Below are 18,137 nucleotides of genomic sequence, written 5' to 3'. Positions count from 1 at the left end.
GGAACTTTCTGTTTGGATTATTAAGGTCCAAGCATTGGACAAAGCCATTCGGCAATTCCGAATTGGTGGTTTGTTCAGTATCCGGAGAAGTTGTCATTTTCCTTCCAGTAATATGGAAGCTAGTAACCTTTGATGCCAGTCTCTGGCGGGCTGATTTAAAGGTGGCTACAATTCAGGGGACATTTTGTCTCCACATGAGGGAATACTGCCCATCAATGGTTGGAATGTCAGGCAGTATGCCTTGTGCTGGAATTTTGGATGACCTCATTACACAGGTTGTGGTCCAGGTACAGCCTGACGATGCCACAGCAGTGGGATATATGAACCACCAGTGCAGCGCCAGGAGTCATACAGTTCTGGAAAAAGGTGAACCACATTCTGTCTGAGGCAGAACAGCATGTGCTCTGTCGTCCTTACATATTCCAGGTATAGGAAACTGTCATTTTTGGGGTTTTTTTCCCCAGAGGTCAACAGCTGATACTGGGAGAATGGTCCCTGCATCTTGTGACATTCTCAGCAATCTGCCAGCGTTGGGGAACTCTGGATGCGGATCTACTGACTTCCAGGTTCTACAACAGGTTAGACAGGTTGTGCCCATGTCGAATGCTCCTGGCAATAGGGTTAGATGCACTGGTAACACCTTAGGGACCAGTTTCCTCGATTCAACGAGTGCCGTGTCTTCGCTGGGTTTGGAAGGAGGTAACACTAATAGTGGTTGATCAGCCTAGCCCAGGAGGGCTTGATGCACCAACATAGTGTATCTGTCAGGGTACACTCCAGTCCACCCAGATCTATTTGCCTTGGGTCTGATATTGTATCCTTTTATATGATTTCTAGGATTGAAGGCTTGGCTTTTTAAGACCAATTATGGTAAGAGTGGGGGGTCCTGGGTCCTGTTTTTTTTCAGCATTTTTGAGTGCTAGAGAACTGGCGTCAGTGCACTTCTATTACTAGGACTAGGTCCTGGAAATCTTATTTGTCTGGTTGGGAGGCCAGGAAGTGGCATCCACGGAAGTGGGTGATTGTAAGGTTTCTTATCCTTTTTCCAATCAGGAGGAGAAATTAAATTTACTTTGAGTACCATTTTTAACCACTTCCCGACCGGCCGTTGCATATAAACGGCCGGACGGTGGCAGTACAGGGTCGGGTGGCCGTTTATGAACGGCCTCCCCGCACCCTGCTTGTGCGCGCTCCCTGGGAGCGCGCAGCACCGCGATCCGGTGCCCGCTGTGTCCTCCGGACACAGTGAAACACCGATCGTCGGACGGGACTTCTGTACGAGGTCCCGATCATGTGATCACTGATTGGCCAATCAGTGATCACATGCAAAGTAGTAAGCAAGATGTCACTTGTGATATCATTGCTTACTACGTGTGAAATCTGTGAATGATCACAGAGGTCACATGGTACAAGCCTATTCACAACAGCCTTGTACCATGTGACAAGGTGTGACCAATCACAGCTCACTCTGTATTTCTCAATGAGTGCAAGAATGCACACAGAGAGAAAGAGAAATGATTGCTTTTACATCCTATATGGGTGGACTTTTTCATGTACATAGCAAAAAAAATAAAAATCCCAGCAGTGAATAAATACCACCAAAATAAAGCTTTATCTGTCGCAAAAAAAGGGTAAAAAATTAATTTGGGTACAGTGTTGCATGACTGCGCAATTGTCATTCAAAGTGTGATAGCGCTGAAAGCTGAAAATTGCCCTGGTCAGGAAGGGGGTAAAAGTGTCCGGTCTGGAAGTGGTTAAGGTCAGATTTCATCTCTATCCATTTTTTCCCCCCCAAGACTTTTGTTCTCACTCCTTGATTGGAACTTTGTGCAGGGTGTAACATGGATGGTCCCATCTGTCAGGCCGCCCTTGTGTCCTTGTGACATTGGATGTCCTTGCAGAGGCCGCCTTTGGAACCAATTAAAGAAACCTAATTCTTTGTTTCAGAAGGTGGCTTCTTTGGTTACTATCACTTTGGCAGGAAGAGTGTCAAAGCTGGAGGCCCTTTCATGTAAGGAGCTGTTCTTGACATCACGATAGGGTGATGTTGCGTCCTCATCCATATTCCTGCCTAGAATTATTTTTTTGGTTTTCGCTTAAATCAGGACAGTGCCTTGCCTTTTTTCCCTAGTCCACAGTCAGCTGGGGAAAGAGAGCTGCATACTCTTGATGTAGTTCTAGTGGTCAAGATTTACTTGAGTTAACGGCACACGTCAGGAATCCTGGTTTTCGTTGCCAGAAAGGTCCAGAAAGGGCAGGCGGCACCCAGGTCAACAATTTTTTTTCATTGGATCCACCAGTTATTCAAGCCTATGGTATTGAAGGGTAAAGTCCCACCCTTTCGGGTGAAAGCACACTCTACCAGGATTGTGGGGGTGTCTTGGGCTATCCATCATCAGGCATCAGTTGCTTAGGTTTACAGGGCCGCTACTGGTCTTCAGTCCATACATTCACAAGGTTCTACAAGGTGGATGTCGGAGCCGTGGTGGATTCTGCCTTTGGCCACAGCGTACAACGAACAGCTGAGTAAGCATATGGTGGCTATCGTGTCACCCTCCCCTCAAGATTTCTTTATCTGCTTTAGGACAACCCACTTAGTCATCAATAGCCTGCTCTGTGTACCGTGATGTATGGTAAAGAAAATTTGATTTCATTGCTTGCATCAAAAACTGAAGTACTTCTTGTGTAGGAGGGGCTATATGGGGGGGGGGGGATCTCTGATTGGCCATTTACCTATATGGGGCAAATAACCCACATGGTCATGAATAGCCTGCTCTGTGTCCCCTTATGTACTCCAAGAAATGGTTTTTACAGGTAAGTATGCAGAAAAAATCCAATCTTTCCAGCCAGTTCAGATCCAGGGACTTAAGTCCCTGCTCTAAAGCACAATGATTAGCACTTCTAGGATAATCGGTTCTAATACCAGCACTGCACTACCTGCTTGGAGTTTTTCATGTTCTCCTGTGCTTGCGTGGGTTTCCTCTGTGTACTCCGGTTTCCTCCCAAAGACACACTAGTAGATTAATTGTCTCCTGTCTAAATTTGTGTGTGTGTGTGTGTTTAGGAGCCTTAGATTGTAAGCTCCTTGAAGGAAGAGACTGCTGTGAATGTACAGTATATGTATTTAAAGCACTGTATAAATTGATGCTGCTATATAAGCACCTGTAATAAATAATGCTCATGGGCACTGCAACTGGGGCACTGCAACTGGCCCACTGAGCTTGTGAACCACCCAGAACAGCCAAGCACCTGAGTGCTTCAACGTCTTTCAGCCCTGGGGAGATTGAGGAGTTGCAGATCACAGCTATCCTTCCACACTCACAGCGGCTTAGGCTCATGAAAAGGAGCCAGATAATCACAGGCCCAATGAATGTGGGTTCACATTTAGAGGATTTTCATTACTTTTTTACTGCAATTTTTTTTGAGCATTTACCCTTGAAATGATGTTTTGATTTATTTATTTTTAAACTGAGAATTGTCCTGTGTGTTGCCAATTATAGACTGTGAGAAGGCACAATAAAACACTACTGTTGCGTAGCACTGTAAAACAGGCAGCAGAGGCAATGTTGTAGATGGCAAAAATGACTTGTGTGTGATGCACACAATTGTAAACTACAGCATATACTTAGAAGTTAAGTTTGTACTTAAAGCTGATCCCTTTTTTTTTTTTTTTTTTTTTTTAATTGAACCGTATGGGGAAAAGTCTCCAGAAATAGTCTGTTTTGGCTATATATCTGTAATTTTCTATTAGAACTTTGAGCAATCTTGGATTTTTTTTTACTATGCACTTTCAATTGTAGGTCTGTGTACTTTTGTAACCCCCCCCCCCCCCCCCCCCCCCAAATCAGTTTTCTCACTTTTGCCAGTTCAGCTCATTTTGTCTCTTTCTGGAAATATAGTTAACTAAAATACTTCTTTTTTTTTTTCGGATCTGCTCACACTTAAAGCCAAGGGTGGAACACTGCTGCTCCAATCGTTTCCAGATGTTGCAATGCTAAAGTTCTGTTAACACATCCGCACATCCCTCCCACTTTTTTGTCTTTTTTGAAGAGTTCAGCCGTTATGTGAATGTTTTATGTTTGTCTCTTTACAATCTTCAAAACCATTGGTCATGTTTGTATAGAATGTTGGCACACCGGATTCTGAAATTCATCCAGCCCTTTGTCAGGCTCATAGAGAGATTTTAATATTTTGCTCGAAAGCCTAACTTCAACAATATTAATAGAGCAGTAGTAGTAAAATGTTAGCAGTTTGAACCTGTTGTAGTGATTTTTTTTTTTTCATCACTTCCTGTCACATAGTTACATAGTTTGTCTGGTTAAAAAAGACAAAAGTCCATCCAGTTCAGCCTTGTAAGACCTGTAGAGGAAATGGAGGTATGGTATTCTCTAAAGCTGGAATGGCATAGATAGCAGTAAAATGTCAGAATTTCAAACACCCCACTTTATTAAGTTTTTTTTTTTTTTTTTTTTTTTTTTTTTTTTTTTTTGTTCCTCGCTTAGAAATATGTTGCCATAATTCCTGTCCAGGCAGTAAAATCTCCCAAAAAACATGGCAATAAAAAAAAAAAAACTGACTGGTTCTGGTTTGTTGGATAATAGCAGTGGTCACCTGGCATTTTTTTACACTGAAAAGAGCTTTTTGATCTGAAATCTGCGTTCACACATTTTTAAAGGTGGATGGGGGGGAAACCTGCTAATGGTTCAATGTATTCTGACCGCAGGGAAACTGGGCAATTGAACAAAAGTCAATCTGTAGGTGGACATTTGTTCCACCACAGTGGCGATACATGGATTGAAATATGGCTGGTCCCTGCTGAACCGTCCGAATTTCGAGCCATGTATGGCCAGCTTAAGATAAGATGCTGCAGCTTGGAGTTCTATGATTAATTTTCTTTTCTGATGATATAAAATCAGCCAGGTAAACGTAACAATATTACCTTTACATTTTATGACCTTACAATCCACTGGTTTTTAGTGTGGCCAGCATGTAATAGTCGCAACCATGTAAGCGGTAACATGAGTGTTGCAAATGTTAAAAATTTACAACATGTTTAAAGTGTTAACATTTTTGAAAAGTTCATGTTTTCTATTTACAGTTGGTAAATTTACAGTTTTATTTAAATTTAATTTCATGATTTCTTTTAGGGTAACCAGGAGCCGACAGCCACTCCTGACACCATGGTTCAACCATTTGCTGCTATTCCTTTCCCTCCACCACCCCAAAACGGTTTATCCACAGATTATGGAAACCAACACACACAAGAATATGTCGCTCCATCCACTGATCATGGACTTCCGCTCTATGGAGGAGGACAGAGTCATGCAGAGCATAACACCCCAGCCACCAGCACAGCTAGTGCTTCCAACACGGTACGTGAATGTGCTGTAGCGATCTCTGTACCTCTTCTCTATAGTATATTTGTTCACTTTTTATAGGTTAGAAGTTCTTTGTGTTAGTGCCTCTGTCTGCCTAAGATTCTCATCTACTGTATCAGACAAAAGCAGCAATGGAAATCCTCTGAATCTGAGCCATCCTTTTTTGCAATCCTTTTTTGGAAAGCCCTGGCATCTTATTTTTTGATTGCCCGTACCCCCCCCCCCCCCCCATTTGAGGACTCTCATCCAAAATTCTGTTAGTTGACCATATTGTTGGGACATTTCAAAACAAAACGAAAAAAAAAAACTCATCCTCCAATATTCTACTCAAATATTTACTAAAAGTTTGTACATTACTGACATCAATGGACAATCAAGACAGTAGAGTAAAAACAAATGTGGCTCAGAGAATCACTGATCGTGTAGTAAGTAATTCATTGGGGACACAAAATAAAATCGCTGCTATAGAAATTCACTAAAAGAGAAATAATGTCAGCTCCTGCGCATGGGTGTGGAAGGCTGGGAACAGATATATGCAAAATTCCAGTGAGTGGGCCAAGCCTTGCAGCTCTCATAAACGACGGGAAGTACAAATGAAACTGCAGAAGGAGTAAAACGTGCACTGACCTAGTGCATTATCCCAGATAACCATTTAGTAAAACGTGGATAAAATATTATACTCACAAATGATTTGACAGATAGCATATAAACTGACAGTCACAAGATGCATTTGTTCACAAACAGCCATAGACCCTGAGGTGAATGAAGTGCCATCCAAAGGCCAAAATCCGGCTGACGCGTTTTGAGGGTAGCCCTCTTCCTCAGGGGATTTCATTCCTCTTCAAATCCCACGTAACCCTTTCGCTGCCAGGTCTGATCGGTGTACAGACATACAGCACTGTTTTCAGCGGGCTGATTTTGTAGGTTAGAAGTTTTGTGTTAGTGCCTCTGTCTGCCGAAGATTCTTGTCTACTGTGTCAGATAAAGGCAGCAATGGAAATCCTCTGAATCTGGCCATCCTTTTGCTTTTAGCAAGCCTTTTTTTGGAGAGCACTAGAATCTTATTTTTTTTTGTCTCTTAGGTGATTGAACCACCCCCTCTTTGGGGACCCTCATACCAACTTCTGTTAATTACTAATTACCAGTATTGTTGGGACAGGTAAAACCTCTTAAAAACAAAAACAAAAACTTTCATCCTCCCAATATTCTACTCAGATCTTTACAAAAATAATTGTACATTGATTACATCAATTGGCAAGACAGAGTATAAACAAATGTGACTCAGAAAAGCAACGATAGTGTAGTAAGTAATTTATTGGGGACACAAAATAAAATCACTAATATAGAAATGCACTTGTAAAGGTAGACACAAGACTCCAAAGCAGGGAGTGATTCGGCAACTTCCGATTGTCAGATGCCATTTGTCAAGTCTTAAGCCAATTGGAGCAGTCGCCTACCCTCAGACCCTTGGACATGAAGCAGTCTGTTCTCCTCTCCACCATGAAAATGGGATGCATTTCGGGGAGGACCTCACCTTCCTCAGCCTAACTGACTGCTACTTCTAAGATTGATAAGGATTGCTGACGGATTAACCACTTTGTTCCCGAACTAAGAGCTGTACCAGGATGCCTTGCTCTCTCCTTTAATAGTAAAACAACTTTAAATACAAGAGGTATACATAGTTCCCTTTAGACCAGTGGTTCTCAACCTTCCTAATGCCGCGACCCTTTAATACAGTTGCTCGTGTTGTGGTGACCCCCAACCATAAAATTATTTTTGTTGCTACTTCATAACTGTAATTTTGCAGTGGGAAGAGTAGTGCCACATCATTGGTGTCAGTGGGAGGAGTAGTGCCACATCACTGATGGCAGTGGGAGGAGTAGTGTCCCATCATTGGTATCAGTGGGAGGAATAGTGCCCCATCATTGGTGTCAGTGTGGGGGGGGGAATAGTGTCCCATCATTGGTGTCAGTGTGTGTGTGGGGGGGGGGGGGGGAATAGTGTCCCATCGTTGGTGTCAGTGTGGGGGGAGGAATAATAGCCTGGTCTCGCTCCCTCTCCCATCTATAGCCAGCATACCTGGCTGCAGCAGCACCATCTGCACGGTACAGACACCGGTCAGCTGTCTTCCTTCTTTTGCCGCTCTCCTCTTCACTCGCTCCGGCAGCTCCCTCACTCGATCTTCTTTGATCTTTGCGCTGCCGCTTGGCTCCTCCTCTCCAAGCTCCAGCTCCTCGCTGGTAATTGGCCGCCTGTGTGCCTCTCCTGAGCTACAGTTCCGGCGGTCAATCACCGGCGAGGAGGCGGAGCTGTTGAGTGATCCCGGGGGTGTGGCCAGATGACAGGGGCAGCATGTCCCCATGTCCCACATCGCGGTCCAGGGAAATGTGGGTGTATCTGCATGTGGGTGGACCTGCCTGGAGACAGAGAGAGGAGCGCAGTATCTTGGTTCCTAAGACCATCGGAAATATGTCTTGGGCGACTCCTGTGAAAGAGTCGTTCAACCCCCAAAGGGGCCGCGACTGCTTTAGACTATATAAACACTATATAAATTAATGTTTTTTTGACCATGGATAAAATTGGATGCATTCATCACATAAACAGAAAGATAACGATACAATCTGAAGTCCTATAAATAATCCCATCCATCAAAAAAACAAATCTATCAAAGAAATAAATAACAGAACCACATTATTTATATTAGATAATGCTGAAAGAAAGAAATGTTAAAATTGATCTAATAATCCATTCAAACATGCTAAAAGTAGCAGTGGTCATCAACTGAGCGATACCTAGGTGTTTACTAAAACTGGAGAATGCAAAATCTGGTGCAACTCTGCATAGTGGCCAATCGGCTTCCAGGTTTTATTGCAAAGCTTAATTGAACAAGCTGAAATTAGAAGCTGAGTGGCTACCATGCACAGCTAGCCCGTATTACATGCTCCAGTTTTAGCAAATCTACTCCCATATGTCACAAGGAAAATGGAAAGGACCAGAATCTGCAGGTAGGGATACTAATCAAAAAATAGTATCACATGAAAGTATCCAGAGGATCCTGACAAGGGCAGAGAAACTTTAAATGATGGTGCAGGGATGCGCAATTCCTATCGCGTGGTACCTGGGACATGCAGTTCAGGGCAGTGGGCAGGTAGTTTTCTTCTACATTTAGCACTGGTGTAGGCAAGTAGCAGGGCTTGTCAGGTGGAAGCAATTGGGTGGCTCCACTGCTACTAAAGTGTTCAGTGTTATAAGTTCACCTTCGGGAACAAGTTACATGTTCCACCCATTTTTAGGGTGAGACATGTGACATGCTCCTGTAGCAGCTTGTCGATCCAAGCCCTCTGTGTGACAGCAGTTCAGGGAGAATTTTGCCATACCAGCTGTCATTTTTTGCAAAGGGCACAGCTATGAGGGTTCTGTAAATGAGTCAACTACAAATACTGACATCCATTGCGGATGTTGGCTTGTAGTTCTCAGTGAACTACCACGGAACTGTTGAGCACCCCTATAGTTCATTGAGTCTTCCTGTCAGTATGAAATTGCCTTCCTGTATGATGTATGGACAGATTACACTGACAGTCTCTAAGAGCCATACATTACCCCAACGATCTGCTGATCACTGGTCCAATGCTTTCTAGGCAAAAAAAGGACGTTTTACCTGCAAAAAAAAGTGCATTTATTTATTTTAAAGGGTGAACGTCATTAACCTGTACCCCGCCGCCCATATAGCTGAACTACTGCGGCAGGGCTGCATAAAATCACGTGTGTGAGAGATGTGTGTGATTTCACATTTCCAGGTAGGGGGTGCGCGCACCACCCTACCTGCCCCGTCATTGGTGGCTACAGATGTCGATAATCGGGTCCCGGCTGGAGATTCCCTGCCGACAACGCCAAGAAACAGTGAAACGGGAGAGGTCTGTGTGTAAACATAGATCTCTCCTCTGTCAGCACCAACATAGCAGAGCAATACAAAGCAGCATGTTTCCCTAGTAAAACACACAGCAAAACTGCACACAGTTAATCCTTTGCCCCAGATGTTGACCCCTTCCTGCCCAATGTCATTAGTACAGTGTCAGTGCTTTTTATTAGCTCTGATCACTGTATTGGTGTCATTGGGATGTCAATGGCAGTTAGTTTCCCCCCAGTGTCAGAGTGCCTGCCGCAGTCCTGCTATAAGTTGCTGGTTGCCACCATTACTAGTATAATAAATAAATAAAACCCCAGTGTATATATACGCCATTTGTAGACGCTATAAGTTTCACACAAAACCAATGAATTTACATGTATTGGGATTTTTTTTTAGCAGACGTCGCAGAATGCATTTTTTTTTTTCGGTCGGTCTTTTTTTGTTTTATAGCGTTTATAGCGCAAAAAAATAAAAATTGCAGAGGTAATCAAATACCACCAAAAGATAGCTCTGTTTGTTGGGGGGGGGGGGAAAGGACATTTCATTTGGGTGCAGCGTTGCATGACTGTGCAATTAGTTAAAATAACTCAGTGCTGTATCACATAAAAATGGCCTGGTCAGGAAGGGGGGTAAATCCTCTGGAGGGCAAGTGGTTAATGGAGCGGACACTGGAGCTTTATTTGGCTGCTCAGCATGCCCTTTTACGGAGCACCCAAGTAGAATGTTTGTTTTTTTCTGTTTTTTTTGGGGGTTTTTTCTTTCTCATTGGGGCAGGCGCCTCATTTACTTGCTCAGCAGATGAACTTCTACTGAGTGTTAAGAGAGCCCGACACTCCTTTCCCCGACTAGCACCTAGTCAGTGCTCATTATGCTGGTTTCTCTTCTCTCTAGTCCCTGGTGGTGATGGAGACCGGCAGAGAGGTGAGTAGGTAAATGTTCAATACCTCCCCCTACTTCCTGCCTCTTTCTTGGAATCTGCTTTGGTCAGGTCTCCTATATTGTAAACCGGAAGTGATGACCTAACGTCACTTCGGGTTTACTCGGAAACTTTCGGCACCACCAAAAAATTTGAAAGCATTCAAAAACACAGATCTTGGTGTTCTGAATGTTTTCAAATGCAAAGGAGGGATTTGGGGTCTCATTGACCCCAGATCTCACATAAAAATACCTGTCACTTGTCTATTGTGGTCACGGGATGTTTACATTCCTTGTGAGAGCAATAAAATTTTTTTTTTTTAAAGTAACAGTGTAAAAAAAATAAAATAAAAAATAGTGCCCGTGCCTGTGCAAAGGTGAATGCACGCACTGATCGTCCCACACATGCGAGGTATCACTTTAATTGTCCAACTATGGGCAGTAATTCTAGCACTAGACTTCCTGTGTAAAAGCCTTTACAGGTTACCACTTTACATTTAAAGTGTTGTCTATGAATAGTTAAATTTACATAGTTTATCGCTGTTGCACGGGCATGTGCACTTTTAAAGCATGACATGTTTTGTATCTTTTTACTCGGCGTAACCTCTTTTTATATTTTACAAAAAAATTTAGTTATGTTTGTTTTTTCCCCAAAAATTAAGTTTGAAAAACCGCTGCGAAAATACCATGGGACCTAAAAAAAAAAAAAAACCCCACCAATTTTAACTCTAGGACCTCTGCTTTAAAAAAAAAAAATGTTGGGGGGGGGGGGTTCTAAGACATTTTCTGGCAAAAAAAATGCTGATTTTAGAATGTAAACCATGTCAGAAATGGCTTGAGGCTGAAGTGGTTAATATGGAATATTCTACCCTTTTTTTTGTATGAAAGGTGTTTGGAAATGTTGAATATGAGCACAAGACCTCTCCTTTTTACATTGGTACATTTCAATAACGGAAAGGAATGAGAGAATAGTGCTTAAAGTGATTGTAAACCTTTTTTTTTTTTTTTTTTTCTTCCAAATAACTGATACATTATACTTACCTGGTCTGCAATGGTTTTTCTCAGAGCAGCCCCGATCCTCCTTTTTGGGGCAGCCACCAGTGTTCCTGGCTCCTCCCTGCTGTCCAGTGCCCTCATAGCAATCCACTTGCTATGGGGGCACTTGTGCAGGCCCGCTCTCTTTGTGGCTCGGCTCGGCTCACATCCATCACTTCCTCCTCATTGGCTTTCATTGACAGCAGTGCAGCCAGACACTGCTCTCGTACACATCGCTGGATTGAGATAGGGCTCAGGTAAGTATAAAAGGGAGGGAAGCTGAGCAATGACATTTTTGTTTTTGGGGAGTTTTCTTTGTGTGGTGTGTGTTTTTTTTTTTTTGTGGGTTTTTTTTTTTTTTTTTTTTTACCTTGCTGTAGAGAACGTGTTAAGGTAATAAAAAAAAAAACTTTTTGTAGTTATACATTTTTGGGGTCAATGATTCAAAAGTACTGAAGCTGGTGAACTAGTATGACAGCCATTCAACCAGTCTTTAGAAGTCAGCAGTGGCATTCTTTAGGTTTCCTTTTTTCATTCATTAGTAAGAAATAAAACCGCACTTGGTTAATTTAGGCCTTTATTTAGTAGGAAACAATATTCAAATAATGCTCATCCTGCTCTGCACATGCTCAGTTGCTTTCTATCGTTGAGTACTGTGCTGAAAATGTACAGCCTAAAGATTTACTGGTGCTCTGGAGCCCTGGGCTTCAGCAAAATGGCAGCAAGAAGAAACAGGATCTATACCAGAGGCAATTTACTGCACACACTATTTTTGGTAGCATAATTATTGTGGAATGTTTGTTCCCTGCAAAAGAACTTTTTTTTTTTTCCCAAGTTGTTATAAAGTTCCACTTTAGATTTAGCTGGAGTTGGGTTTTTATTACTGTTTTTGTTTTTGTTTTTTTTTTGTTTTTTTTTTTAGAAAACAAAAACCAAAAAAACACTGTTGAATAATGATTGACAAATCAGGGATCTATTAATGCAGACTAATAGACTTACATGAATGTGGATATTCTAGTAATTTTAAGTGTTCAGATATATAAATGTTCAGGTGCATATTTCAACTCAATTTTGGTAACCTATGAAATTTTTAGTCTTTGCTAAATGCTGTACTTTTTTTTTGATTTTTCTGCGTACAGACAGATGGATCTCAGACAGAAGGGCAACAACCACAAACCCAGAGCACTGAAAGCACGGAAACCAAACCAACCCCTAAAAGACTTCATGTTTCCAATATACCATTTCGCTTTAGAGACCCTGATCTCCGTCAGATGTTTGGGGTGAGTCAGTTTAGCTATATCTATGTTTTCACTATTGTAATGTTGTCTTTCTACACTTGTCATCACAGAACCCTAAAAAAAAAAAAAAAAAAAAACTGGGTCTCCCTCATCTAATCGCTAATGGTCCCATCCACAAGTGTGACTGGGGCCTTAGTGATGGGGTGTATGAGAAACCAATAATGAGTATTCCATGGTTGTCAAATGCTATGTTTTTTGGGGGTATGAAGTCTAGTTTGTATTGGTAAACGCATTTCACTTCCATTTTAGTCAAATTAAATTCAAAATGTTATGATATTGCATAGAAATATTGCTTTCCTTCTAAGCATTCCTCACTAGTTCAATAGGCACCTCCTCCCCTTTGGGTGCCTCTAGTAGCAAGCCGGGTGCTTAAGAGGCACCTGTGAATGCATTCTTCTGTTGTGTTCTGTGCTGAGCTTTATGGTTCCATAGATGCACACATCGGAGGAAAGCCATGCCCCTGCTCCTTCTCAGTAGTTACACTGATGATAAATGTATTTTCTTTTTTTTCTTGTATAAAATCCATTTTGAATATTTTATTGGCCTATGCATCTTTTAGAATTATCATCAGTTACTTTTACTGTATCTTTAGACTTCAACATGCTTTGCTCTGAACTCAGACTGTACAATACATTTGTAATGTTTCTGGTTTTACATGCACTTTTCCTCACCAGTTGCTCAGATCTTGAAAATCTAAAATAATTTGAAAGTACCCTCGTCTGTAGCCATACACATTCTGAAGAATTGTTTTAAAGTTTCCCACTTAAAACTTGTGTTTGAAGAACTTGGAATTCTTTTTCACTTTTAGGTAGCTTAGGACAAGGTAACCCACACAAATTATTACAACAGCTCCAGAAGCCAGACTGCTCAGTAATAGAAATAGATTGTAGTAGCGTTAGCTGTAACTGCATTACATACAGTGAGCGACACTGCCTTCTGGCAACAATACATGACCTTTCCCCTTTGCTGCTGGATTACACTAGCAGCCAGACTGTTTTTTTTTTTTTTTTTAATGTAAATACTGGTGAACCATTTCAAAGTGAAAGTAAAACTGGGATTTTCTTTCTTCAACCATGATCCTGTTGTGTTTCCAATTGGCTTTCATGTAAAAATGATATAAAGCCGCCCAGTCACTTTTACACTGCTAAGCAACAACCCCCCTTTTACTGCCAACTGCAGTGGTTTTCCCATTCTACTGCAGAGCCCAGAACCATGGTAAGCGGTCAGGACCGCTGCCATCAGTTATGTTCCCCCACCTCCTCTGACAAATGGTCCAGGTAGCTTAAGGTTTCCAAAGCCATCATTTCCTGGCTGCTGTAGCCGGACAAACAGTTGATCAAACATGATCTGTGTTTGAGCAGCTGTTTGGAACGGCAGGAGAAATATCTGGGGGTCTAATAGACCCCTGATGCCTCCTTAAAGAGTAGCCATCACTGCCCCTTTGTGATACCTATAAAGTTTAAATGGAGAAAAAAAGAGGGGTGCTTTTACTTTTGCACTACAGTCTCCCTGCGCATACACACAAATGCAGACATGCATGTGGGACCAGCATGCATTTGTAAAAGGTGATTGCACCTCACATGTGAGGTATCGCTGCAAACTTTGGATTGAGAGCAATAATTATAGGACCCCTAATTCATGATTAAAAAATACAAATGCACATCTGTTTGCAGGTTAACCACTTGCCCTCCTGAGGATTACCCCCCCCCCCCCCTTCTTGACCAGACCATTTTTTGTGTTACGGCGTTGCGTTACTTTACTGACAATTGTGCTGTCATGCAATGCTGCACCCAAATGAAATTTACATCTTTTTTCGCACGAATAGAGCTTTCTTTTGCAATTAAACATGTCCAGTAAAAAAAATTAAATCAAATTTTGTCATAAATTTAGGCCAAATGTATTCTGCGACATGTTTTTGCTATGAACAAAAAATCCGTATAGGTGTAAATTGGTTTACATGAAAGTTATATGGCGGTATAGATACTGGGATTTTTTTATTTCTTTTCTACTAGTAATGGCTGCGATCAGTGACTTTTAGCGGGACTGCAGCGGACATTCTGATACTGGGGGAGAACTAACTTGGTGTCACTGACAACCCCAGTGACACCAGTACAGTGATCAATGCTTAAAAAATAAAAATGCGAATGTGCATTTGATAAAAGGCCGTGCAAACATTATGTGACAAACATTGCAACTGCCGTCCTTTTTATTCTGCAGGGCCAGAAAATATGTTTGGGGGTTCGAAGTAATTTTGTAGCAAAATCTGCATATTGCAACATGTATGTAAAAAAATGTTCAAATTGCCCCAGAAAGTGTGTTGGTAAATCTAAGAGATTGTACTAGAACTTGTAAATGTTTGGCCAACTTTACCAACAGCTGTGAAGTGTGAACTGATAGGCAATCACACACACACTATATATATATATATATACAGGTACTTGTATAGCGACATATATTGTACATTCACATCAGTCCCTAGCCCTCAAGGGGCATACAATCTATGGTAGAAGTTTTCAATTTGAAGGAAATGATGCAGTCAGATTGTAACAAGGACTTCCAGCATAACTGATATCACATGTACATTTAAATAAGAATTCAGAATATCGGTATCCTCGTGTGTTGTAATTCCAAAATTTTTCTTGTGTATTTCTTTAAAAGGGTGTTTTGTGCCTTGTTACAGAAGTTGTTCCATCATTCAATCGATCAGTAAATACCTGGTTAATCCTACCATTTCTGTTTGACTTCCTTATTAGTAGCAATGCTGAAAGCAGCTGATCCCCTGGCTGTTGCATTACGCTCTGTACATAAAAATGTTCTCTAGTTGCTGTTAAAACAGCAAAAATATTGCTTAAAGAAAAATTTAAACCTTATTACATCTCTTAGCCATTTGCAGGTATTTCCATCAATTCATTAATTGAATTTTTCTGTTTTAGCAATTTGGCAAAATTCTCGACGTAGAAATCATATTTAATGAGAGAGGATCCAAGGTAGGCCAAACTTTCATTATTTTTTTACCAATCTCCAATTTTTAACTGAACCGCAAAAATGGGTTCAGATCTCTCGAGTTGTCTGGATGGTCATAGGGGCATAGCCCAGCCTTATTTCAATAGTGAATTGGTAAAATGCTTTGTTTAGATTGACCACTGAATCATGAGATTTTTCTTTTCCTTTTTTTGCCTGAAGATAACATTTCCTGTATTTTTTTTATATTTATATAAATCTCAAAAGCTCAATGTTAAGTGTTCTGTTCTGAGAGGTCAAAACTAGTAAAATATTGTCCTATTGGACAAAAGTGTATTCCCACTTTTGTAGGCAATTTGGGATAACACCTGTTTTATATCTGTTATATGTTCACACTAACACAGGATAACTTAAAGTGGTTCTAAATAGAACTTAGACACATAGAGGTGGCTCAGGAATGAGTACACACGAGTTCCCCCAAATAGTGGAGCCAGGAGTGCCGGCAGAGGACCTGAGAAGAGGATCAGGGCTGCTTTGTGCAAAACCATTACACAGAGCAGGTATGTATAACATGTTTGTGTTGTTTTTTTTTTTTTAACCACTTGCCTACTGGCACTTATACCCCCTTCATGCCCAGGCCAATTTTCAGCTTTGAGCACTGTCCCACTTTGAATGACAATTGTGTGGTCATGCAACATTGTACCCATATTTAATTTTTTCTTTTTCTTTTGTTCACACAAATAGAACTTTCTGTTGGTGGTATTTAATTGCCACTGGGTATTTTATTTTTTGTGCTATAAACCAAAAAAGAGCAAAAAATTTGTGACAGAGTGAGGAAAGTGCAGCCGATAACCAGCAACTGCATTTACCCGGTGATCTGCTGTGTCATTGGACACAGCTGGTCACGTGGTAAAAGGCCACCTTGATTGGCCTTTTACCACATCACATGATCAGCTATGACATCGCCGGGGCCGAGCAAGAGGGCACGTTCTGGGAGGAAGTCACATGACGCCCTCCCAGAACTGGACAATGACCCTGTAGCTGTCATTTTAGCGCGATTGCCAAGTGGTTTTAAAAAAAAAGTGCTGGTTACCTTTTTAACTACTTTTTTACATGCTTAAAAATCCTTACTTGCCTCTCTGCTTTGCAGTGTTTAGGGGGGATGGGGGGGTGAAGTAATGTTTACCAAAACGTAACCCTGTCTCTACTGTGTCAGGACAGAGTCTATAGCTGATATGAACTTCCAGAAAAGTGTTAAAATTTAGAAACCACCTTCCTGCACTGTTATTTAGGAATTGTTGACTGCATGTCTGTGGGAGACACTTGAGACTGACCAGAAGTTCTAAGTCAGCCATGTTACCACCTTCTTAGAAACCACTAAAAGTCTTTGTGAATAGGACCACACGACCAACATATATAAAAATAAAAGTGAAAAATTGCTCCTTACCGGTTTATGCTTGCTGAAAAACCTTAAAGAAGCCTGTCTATGTAATGTTAAGAACTGGACCAGTGGTTTTATGTTTACCACACTGTACTGTTCTGGCAAATCTTTATTATCTTTATTATTAGTTGTGAACAAGGTGTGCACACGGTCTGTTCTAAAAATGGATTAAAGATCAAGACTTGGGTGGTACATTGTATGTTAATGCACTTAAAAAATAAGTGAAAGTCCCTGATTGCACATTGGAAGTTATTTCAAATAGAAGCTGCCAAGAGTCCTATGTATAAACCTTTCCAAGGAAACCACTAGAAAGGTATGATTTTTTTTTTTATTTTTTTTTTTATTTCTAGATCTGCTATGTGAAAGGGGAAAAAAAATCATAGTGGGGATTTCTAACATTTGTCTGCAAAAGTGGAAATACGCTAAGCACCATTTGTGTTCAAACTGGGTTGTAATACTTAGAGGTTCTAAAGGTCATTTTTGTTTTTTTCCTTTAAAAAAAATTGTCTATACTTACCTGCTGTGTGTAGTGCTTTTCCACAAAGCAGCCTGGATCCTCTTCTCGGGTCCCCCGCAGAGTCTCCTGGCCCCTCCGTTCTGTCAGTTGCTCCCACAACAAGCAGTTTGTTATGGGAGCACCCACTGCTCCATGTGTCCATTTACACACTGAGCTGTGACTTGGCCCCACCCCCTCTCTCCTCATTGGCTGACTGGCTGTGACTGCCAATGGCTCCCGCTTGCTGTCTCTCCCAAGGAGCAGGTAGAGACCTGGAACAGACGAGGCTGTCGTTCACATCGCTGGATTGTGATGAGGCTCAGGTAAGTATTGAGGGGGCTGGAGGCACTGCTTCACACATGTTTTTTTACCTTCATGCATAGCATGCATGAAGGTAAAAAAACCTTGAGCCTTTACAACCACTTTAAGTACCATTAGGTGCCCTACCACCCTTTTCATGACATTACCATACGTGGACCTTGGATCACATGTTGCTAGCTTCCTCCACTCTGAGGTCAGTGCCTGGTCACTGTAACCGCAATAACTGTATATGTGGTGGCTGTCAAGTTTTTCTAATTTAAAGCTATATACCTAGGGATAACAAGCAGTTTCCGTGTCTTGTTGCAAACAACCTCAGTCTAGGGAAAAAGGAAGGACAAACATCCTGTACTTTTGCTGTTGTGGGCATCAACTGAGTCTTGTATTT

The 18,137-nt window shown here is 41.5% G+C and overlaps 1 protein-coding gene across 17 annotated transcripts in view; it reads left to right on the top strand.

Annotated features, from left to right (window-relative positions):
* RBFOX2 (RNA binding fox-1 homolog 2) overlaps nucleotides 1–18,137 on the top strand; it is a 478,104-nt gene that overhangs the window by 368,983 nt on the left and 90,984 nt on the right. For all 17 annotated transcript variants that reach the window (XM_089692627.1, XM_089692619.1, XM_089692625.1 and 14 more), the window contains exons 2-4: nucleotides 5,148–5,372; nucleotides 12,375–12,515; nucleotides 15,467–15,520. In XM_089692627.1, coding sequence (XP_089548753.1) covers nucleotides 5,148–5,372; nucleotides 12,375–12,515; nucleotides 15,467–15,520 — 420 coding nt within the window. The remainder of the gene's footprint in view (nucleotides 1–5,147; nucleotides 5,373–12,374; nucleotides 12,516–15,466; nucleotides 15,521–18,137) is intronic.

This window comes from Staurois parvus, unplaced genomic scaffold, assembly GCF_062004578.1.
Source record: "Staurois parvus isolate SC_StPar_1 unplaced genomic scaffold, SC_StPar_1.0 ptg000597l, whole genome shotgun sequence".
Lineage (NCBI taxonomy): Eukaryota > Metazoa > Chordata > Amphibia > Anura > Ranidae > Staurois > Staurois parvus.
Note: the sequence above shows the minus strand (reverse complement) of the source record. Positions and strands in the feature narration are given on the sequence as shown.